This window comes from Sylvia atricapilla, chromosome Z (genome assembly GCF_009819655.1).
Source record: "Sylvia atricapilla isolate bSylAtr1 chromosome Z, bSylAtr1.pri, whole genome shotgun sequence".
NCBI classification, from domain to species: Eukaryota; Metazoa; Chordata; class Aves; order Passeriformes; family Sylviidae; genus Sylvia; species Sylvia atricapilla.
The window spans coordinates 6581290-6589525 of record NC_089174.1 but is presented as its reverse complement, the minus strand read 5'-3'; the positions used below and the strand labels follow the sequence as shown (position 1 = coordinate 6589525).

The 8236-nt window shown below is 49.4% G+C and overlaps 1 protein-coding gene across 1 annotated transcript; it reads left to right on the top strand.

Annotated features, from left to right (window-relative positions):
• Nucleotides 1-1002: 1002 nt before the first annotated feature.
• Nucleotides 1003-7930, top strand: GPR174 (G protein-coupled receptor 174). The gene is made up of 3 exons (XM_066338856.1): nucleotides 1003-1204; nucleotides 2587-2657; nucleotides 5228-7930. The coding sequence occupies exon 3, from the start codon at nucleotides 5601-5603 to the stop codon at nucleotides 6573-6575; it is 975 nt and encodes a 324-aa protein (XP_066194953.1). The 5' UTR covers nucleotides 1003-1204; nucleotides 2587-2657; nucleotides 5228-5600; the 3' UTR covers nucleotides 6576-7930.
• Nucleotides 7931-8236: the final 306 nt, after the last annotated feature.

Genomic DNA, 8236 nt, shown 5'->3' with positions numbered 1-8236 from the left:
GGAGCATCAGTTGCTGGAGCAGGCACACAGCTGCATTTTTGGGAGGTGTGGTCCACAGAGCCTTAGAGAGGAGCTGGGCCACCACAGGGCCACAAACCCTGCACCCTGCAAGGCTCTAAGAGCCATTCATCTCTGTAAACCACCATAAAAAGGAGTGTAGAGGGCTACAAACCGTAAGCTGGAATTGTGATATGAGTAAACCAATGATGCTTTAAAGGAGCAGGTGTAATATAATATATAAATATATAGATGTATACTGTTCTCCTGGGAAAATGTGTAAGAAAAACGAATAAATGCAAATTTAAAAAAGTTGCAAATCTCTGCAGAACTTCTCTGGAAATGGTTAGCGAAGTCACTTTTTCAAATTAACCGACTGAATCGTTGCTCCCTTAACAAGAACTCTTGATGATGTCCCTTGAGCTGGAGTCCTCCTCTGGATAAGCGGGGAAGTGCTGCTTTTCAAACTCAAAGCGCAGCCAGCTCTGCCCTCTGCCGATGGCCGGGGACCACGATGGCCCAGGAACGTGGCCGTAGGTGACAGCACTTCATGGCACGCTTGGAAGAGAAGAGCCCTCGGCTCTCACCATGGTTTGCTCCATGAGAGCTGTGGGGATCCCCTGAACGAGATAATAATGACCGCGGAGAACTCGCTGCCTTTGGGAAACCCAAATCTGCCCCCGATCAGCTTCGGGAGGACCCTAAAGCCCCCCAAATCGCTGGGAGCAGGGACTGCAGCGCAGGGGTGCAAAATTCCAGGTGAGTGAAAGGGAAGGAGTCTTTCCCAGCAAGCTGCAGCAAGAAAATAATTGATGAATCCTCTCATTCCCTCAGGCTCAGCACCTCATCTGTCACAAAAGGTCCTTGTCTCCAGGAGCTTAGGGGTCCTAACACCCACCCCCGGCAGCAGGAACAACTACTGGGGCGACACCCATCCTCGCCGCGACAGCTCCCAAAACACCCCGAGACCATCAGCGCCCTTGCAAACACCACCACAAGAGGAGGAAAGCGGGTGATTCGAGGCAGGATCCAGGGCAGGGACACCCCAAAGCGGTGCCACGGGGCCCCGCCGTGCCCGTCCCGCTCCCCAGGGCGCAGCCGCTCCCCGCCACTTGCGCTTTTGCTTCGCTCAGCGAGGGAGGGACCCGCCGTGGGGACATCTGCAGCCCCGCGGGGACACGCCGGGGCAGCCTCCGGGACAGCAAAGGTAGGGCTGGAATTCCTCTGTCCCGCTTACCTTGGGGACAGGCTGGGGAGGGGTGGGGGTCAATTGGGATTGGGTTTTGTTTTTTTTTTGATTGTTGCGATGTAGATTTGGCGCGGCTCCGCCGGGAGGGCAGAGAGGGGATGGGACAGTTCAGGGACAGCCAGGGGGGTCCTGCCTTCACCACAGACCTGGCGGAACTCCCACAGTAAATAGGTGCAAGGGAGGAGATGCAGAGTAAGCCCAGTTACAGGTAAGGAGATAATACTTTATTCATTGAAGAATTCCTGTGTGTGCCCGCGGGATGCTCTGAGCATCCGAGTGAGAAGAAGGGGATGGCTGAAGCTAAAACACCCAGCCTTGAAGTTTCAAGCTGAGTTTTCTGTTATCACTGAGCGAGCAGCTGAATTTAAAGATTAACCCCAACTCCAGTGATTCTCAGCCCCTGGAAACCCAGCACCAGCTGGGATGGGACTTGTCTATAAGAGTTCTTTAAGGCCACACAGCCCCATTTCTCCCACACAGGGATAACTAACCCGATTCCCACTGCTCTACATTTTCCTTGGGTTTGTCTCCCTCTATTTGTCCCATGAATTTTCCCAAGTGGTCTAATCCTCACAAGTGGCACCACGCTGATTTTCCGTGGGCCAATTTCCATCTGATTGCAAGAACCAAGGAGGAAGAGGACAGGGTTATCACAGCACAGACATGGCTGTGCATCCCTGGGGGCTGTGTGCTGATGGTTTGGGGGAATAACTCACAACTTTGGTGCCAGAAACGTTTCCCAGGGACATCAGAGGAAGGGAGAAGGAGGGTGGGGGTTTAGGCTGACACACAGCACTGCTGGTCCACGTTATTTTCCCTTCTTAACCAGGATAAATATTAACAAAGGAGGACAAGAGCTTTTCCAAGGATTAAAAGGCAAAAGCAGAGTATTTCACATGGCATTAAACCAGAGAATCATTTTTTTCCTTTCGTATTCTTAGAATTTAGTTAGCACAACAAGGGGCAACATTGCTCCGGTGGAGAAAGAGATCAATCCCAAATGTCTACCAGGAAATAGGAAGAGAAGCCTCTTCTTCTGCCATTTGTTAAAAGAACAAAAATCCAACCCCATACAACATTTGGTTTCTGGGTTTAGCATTTCTATTTTCAGTTAATACCTTGTAAATTCTACTTCCTGCCAAAGCAGGACAGTGCCATTCCAGGTGAGCCAGAGAAAAAAGCGGGCACTGGGTCAAACCCAGGCCACCACTGGACCAGCTCTTCCCTCTCCACAGGGCCCCTTCTGGGGGCACCAAGCCACCCTCACCCCGCCTTCACTCGCACAGGAAACTGAATTTCCATTTGATGTTTCCCCTGTGAATGTTCTGCTTTTGTTTTAGGTTGTGGAGGAGAAGAAGGAAAAAACACAAGAGAGGGGCCAGGAACAGCCCAGCCCAGTTCCCCCAGGAGGGTAAGTGAGCAAGGGACAAACAGAGTGCTGCTGTTGTGCCCCTGTCACAGGTTCTATGTGTTCCTAAAACACATCCCCACACTGAACACGAGGGGACTGAGCACCCCCAGCTCACCTGGGCCAGCAGGGCTCGGCAGAGCATCCATCCAGGCAGATCCATCACCTGGCTCCAGGGAGGAGCAGGAGGCAATGGCAGACCCCAGCACTGAGAGGTTCCAGGCACAGGCCAGCACCCACAAACCAAGTCCAGCCAGGAGCTGCTCTCAAAGCATCTCCCACACCCAGCTGGGTTTAGGAGCTGCTGTGGGTTAAACCCCCTGGATTTGCTAACAAGGATCCACGCTGGAGACCTCTAAGCAGCCTCAGGTGAGGAGCCTGAGAGTGATGAGCTCTGCTGTGGGGGCAGAGAACCCACCTGTGAGCAGGGTAAGGGGCTGCTCCCACACCTCCTGCTCCTGCAGGTGTTCTCATGGAGCAGATGGAAACCTGGCTGTCCTCCAGCACAAGGAAAATGCTTTATGCAGGATGTACCCAGCCCTAACAAGCTGATTTTAGGCTGGCTGCAACTCTTACCTGCTGCTCTGACTCATTAGGCACAAATCTTCATCCAGTGCCCCAGCGTGGCTGGTTTGGGGGGTACCCATGGAAAAATCAGGGGGAAAAGTTGTTCAGGGGCAGAAGGAGGCTGTGTCTGTGGAGAGTCTCTCACCCACCCCCTCGCAGTGAGGGGGAAGCAAGCACAGAGCATGCAACCCTAGATTTCCTCTTTCTGGAGATGTTTTTAGCATCCTGCTGGTTTTTTACACAGCACATGGGGCTGAACTCTGTGATGTTGCTGCTTGGGATTTCCAAAGCGCGTTTCCCACATTGCTGAGTTTTTACACTCCCTCCCCAGCTCCCCCAGTGCCTCTGGGTGCCCAGGCTGAGCCCCCTCGTTGTTCCCAAACTTCAGCTGGGTCTCAGGGACCCCTGGTGCCACAGGGAAAGGCAGAAAATGCTGCAAGTGCCTCTCTGCCCCAGGGCCAGGCTGGAGGGAGCAGAGAATGGAGTTTGAGGAAAGTTGCTGTGTGACAGGGATGGGGAACGGCAGGAGCTGGAAGGCAGCAGAAAAAAAATAAATGTGCACATGTGGAAGGGCTGGTGGTGCACTTTGTCCTTCCTTCTGTGTGCTCCATGTCCCAGAGATGGAGTTAAGGTGAGTTTTTCCACCTGGGAACGCAGCTAGAGGAAAAGGAGCATGACTGAATCTTCCTGAGTGGGTGACAGGAGCCCCTGCCAACAGGAGAGGAGAGACAAGCTAGTTTAAATTATTAAGAAAAATCGTTAAAATGAAAGTATTATTAATTGTTACTTCTGAAGCCTAATAGGATCATTTCACAAGCCATTTTACTCCAGTGCTTGAATAAAATGATGCTCCCTCTTTAAAAGGAAGGAAGGAAGACATCTCAGTCTCCTTGGTGAAAGAAAATACAGAAATAGACATGTTTCCTTTTATGGCAGATTTTCTGTTTCTACCCAAAACTACTTCAAAGTTTCGGTACCATCACACCAGCAAGTGTTGAACATCATTAATAAATGTTCACATTTTGTACCTAAGCACTGGGCGAAAAAAACAGCAGGGACTGCAGCAGATATAATTTTACCTTTAAAATTAAAATTTTAAAAATTAAATTTAAAAAATAAAACGTTTTAAATTAAGTAAATGTGCCTTTGGCATCTGGGTTGGTACCTACAAACTTCTCCCACTTAGACCTGCAGGATAATTCTTCGTGTGGAAGTGAAAGGCAAACCTGAGAGGGTTTGGGCAGAGATCCAAATTTCCTCTAGATTTACCAGATCTGGCTGAAGTTTTTGTCTGACACATTCAGATAACATCACCTGTTTGGCCTGCAGTTTTAAATAAAGTCCACCTCCAGCCTCCTTAGTACCAGTTCTGGTACTACCAACAGCCCCAGTGGGTAAGGACAGGCTTAGAGAAAGTCAGATTGGATCAAATGCAGGTAGTTCTGCAAAGGACAGTTTACGTCCTATTTTTAAAAGTGAAATTAAAAAAGTTGACCCTGGTTTGGTGAAAGCCACTGACCTGGGACTTCCACCCCATGACACAGAGGCAGTGGCTGCACTAGGGGAAAGGTCTGTGTGCACATAGGTTTACACCAGGAGCAGATTTCCATCTGTCACCTGCAGCTGGGGGGTGGGAATGTTCTGGGGGCTTTCCTGGGAAGCCAGTGGAATGTTCCCCTCAGGAATTTTTGGGAGGTGAGAGTATCCCCAGGGAGGGAGGCAAATCCAGAGCATTCTCAGTACTGGCCACATTCTGGGACACAGTGAGAGCAACATCCCCAGGTTTGTAGCATAAAATAAGCACAATTTCTATTTATTCCTTGGTGGTTCTGCACCTCCACTGGACAGGGCATGGTGCTTGCTGGGCAGCAGAAGAGCTGATCACCATCAAAGCCACACAGGTTTCTGCTGGAGAGATGCTCCAGCTCTTTCCAGCTCTCCCATAACTCTTGCTCAGTTCCTCCTGTGTCCCAACAATGCTCCAACTGCACCTTTCTGTCTTCCAGCTGCGGGGCCACGCCAGTTGTTGAACCCCTGTGTTGAGAGAAGAGGCTGAAATGCCTCCCAAAAGGTGACAGAGACACATCTCTGGTGAGGAATTTTCCCCTTGGGCACACAGCAATGCTTTTCCTGGTCTGGATCCCTCCTGCCCATCCTGCAGGTGACCTCAGCCAGCTCAGACCAAGAACAAGAGAAGGGCAGGACTGGAATTAGCTCCCCCTATGCCAAAACTCCCCACGATGAGCTGGTGACCGGAGCCTCCCACACGGATTCCGGGGCTGGACTGTTCCCTTTGGATCCTGGGGCCACCCTGGCTGCAGGACAGGCGGGATGGACGTGTTATGATGCCAGGTCTGAGCACGGAGCTGGAGCACCACCATGAGCAACAACAACTGCAGCGAGCCAGACCTCAAGCCTTATTATGCTGTCACCTACACAGTGATCCTGATCCCTGGGCTCATCGGGAACACCCTGGCCTTGTGGGTCTTCTATGGCTACATGAAAGAGACTAAAAGGGCTGTGATATTCATGATCAATTTAGCCATTGCTGACTTATCACAGGTGCTGTCCTTGCCCCTGAGGATTTTTTACTACCTGACAGGCACGTGGGAGTTTGGAGGAGGTCTCTGCATGCTCTGCTTCTACCTGAAGTATGTCAACATGTATGCCAGCATCTACTTCTTGGTGTGCATCAGCGTGAGGAGGTACCTGTTCCTCATGTACCCCTTCAAATTCAGTGACTGCAAGCGTGTCTGTGATATCTACATCAGCATCGTGGGCTGGGTCGTGGTCTGTGTGGGCTGCCTGCCTTTCCCACTCCTCAGGATGCAGCACCAGGATAATAAAAACGCCTGTTTTGTGGATCTCCCCGTCAAGAAAGTCGACCTCCCCACCTCCATCACGCTGATGACCATAGCAGAGCTGGTGGGGTTCGTGACCCCCCTGCTCATCATCCTGTACTGCTCCTGGAAGACAATCTTATCACTAAAAGAGAAGCACTCTGCGTCCCGGGACCTGGGTGAGAAGAAAAAGGCTTTAAAGATGATCCTCACCTGCGCCCTGGTGTTCCTGATTTGCTTTGCACCTTACCACATCAGCTTCCCACTGGATTTCTTTGTGAAAACCAGGCATATCTGGGAGGGTTGCGTGCAGATCTCGGTGTTCCACGCCGTGGCTTTGTGCCTGGCCAGCCTCAACTCCTGCGTGGATCCCATCATCTACTACTTCACCACGGATGAGTTCAGGAGACGCCTCTCCAGGCAGGATCTGCAGGACAGCATCCAGCTCCAGCACCTCAGCTATGGCAGGAAGCACTCCAGGGATGTGCTTGGGGAGGACACCACGGAATACTAGAGCTGCCCTTCCCAAACAGCTGCCACCACTCCCAACATTCATTGAATTTTGGCCTTTGCCACAATGTTTTCCCTCAGGACACTTGAGAACAACAACTCAAACTTCTGCTTTTGGTGAAGGTTGGAATAAACAAACAAGCCTCCCCCCAAAAAAACCCCAAATCTGACCAAAAACGTGTCGATTCGTATTTCAGGCGCAGATTTTCACTGAATATAAATAGAAGCAATTCCATTCCTCAGCTGGGCAGCCAGAGGTCATGGACCCACGGGAAAGGTGACACCATGCCCCACTGTCACCCGTGACATCACCCAGACATGTCCTGGTCAGCAAGAAACAGCAAAGATTCTGGGGTCTTGCTTTGCAGAAAGAATTTGATCCTAAAAAGTACTGGATGACACAATTTTCTCTGTTTCTGAGGCACAAGACAATTCAGCAGAGACTGATTCTCCAGGGTGCCCAGAGACTGTGCTCCAGCCCCACTGAGCATGGAGTGAGGAGCAGAAGGAAGAAAGGGACTTCCCATTTAAACCATCAACGAAGACTCATTTGGGGGTGTAGCAAATGCCATCACCCCGAATCACACAGACAGTGAAGCTTCCACACACTATTTTTCTGACATCAGTTCCCACTTCTGGATGCAAAGAAAAGGGTTAGAGCCATGCTCTGGGTCTTGAAATATGGGGTTTTGCTCGGAGGGTATTTATTTCAGCCAGGTGTCCATCCAGTCTCTCAGGTCCTCTTTTCACCAGAAGTCAAAAGAGGCAAATTATTTCCCTTTCGCTGGTAAATGACCCACAGCCATCACATCCACCCCTCTTTAACAGCAGCAGGATTCAGAGGATCCAAACCTTTCCAAAGTTTGCTGTAGTGGGAACTCCTTGGAAGCAAAGTCAAAGGTGCCACAAGAGATTTTTAAGAAATGGGGATATTTTTAATAATACTTGCTTTAAATATTTTATAATATTTGCTTTAAATTCAAATCACAGAGACTTTGGGCTTGGCTTTGGTATTTCATTTGCACCTTCTTGTAAAATGGTATTTTTCTGTGAACATTAGAAATGTTACATTTAGAAGTGTAACAAACTGTGACAGTATCATTTTTTATTTATGCAAATGTTGGTTTATAATTTATATAAGGGACATACACACTGTAGGAAAATTATGTGAAGCACTCTCTGGTCAGAACACATGACATTTGTTTTCTTTTCAAAAACATTTTCATATAATAAAAGAAAACTCCACCACCTCTTCCTGGCAGGAATCTGAGCCTGTGCCTGATGGCTGAGCAAGCACTGATAATTCATGGAAACCACGAAGCACATTCACCGCGACAAAAAAAAATATTTATTTTTATATTTCCTGTCATATATAATAAAATAATAATTTCTAAAACTGTTTTTTGAATGTAATTCTTGGCTCTATCTCCCCCCTATATCACCAGTACACACAAACATGTGGCAGCACCTGGACTTGATGCCTCTTGAGCACCTGCAGAACATTTTAGATGCTTTTCCAAAATTATTTTACTGTCCTTCTTGCACTGGGGAGAAAAGTCAAGGGACATGTTTCCCAGGATAAGGGGAATTCCTCCAGCTGCAGGAACCCAGTCCATCCCTGTCTTTTCTGGCCACCATGGTGGGGACCAAAGTGGCCCTGTCCAA

Bases quoted from the DNA above. Each gene is read 5' to 3' on its own strand.
- GPR174 (XM_066338856.1), top strand. From the start codon at position 5,601: ATGAGCAACAACAACTGCAGCGAGCCAGACCTCAAGCCTTATTATGCT.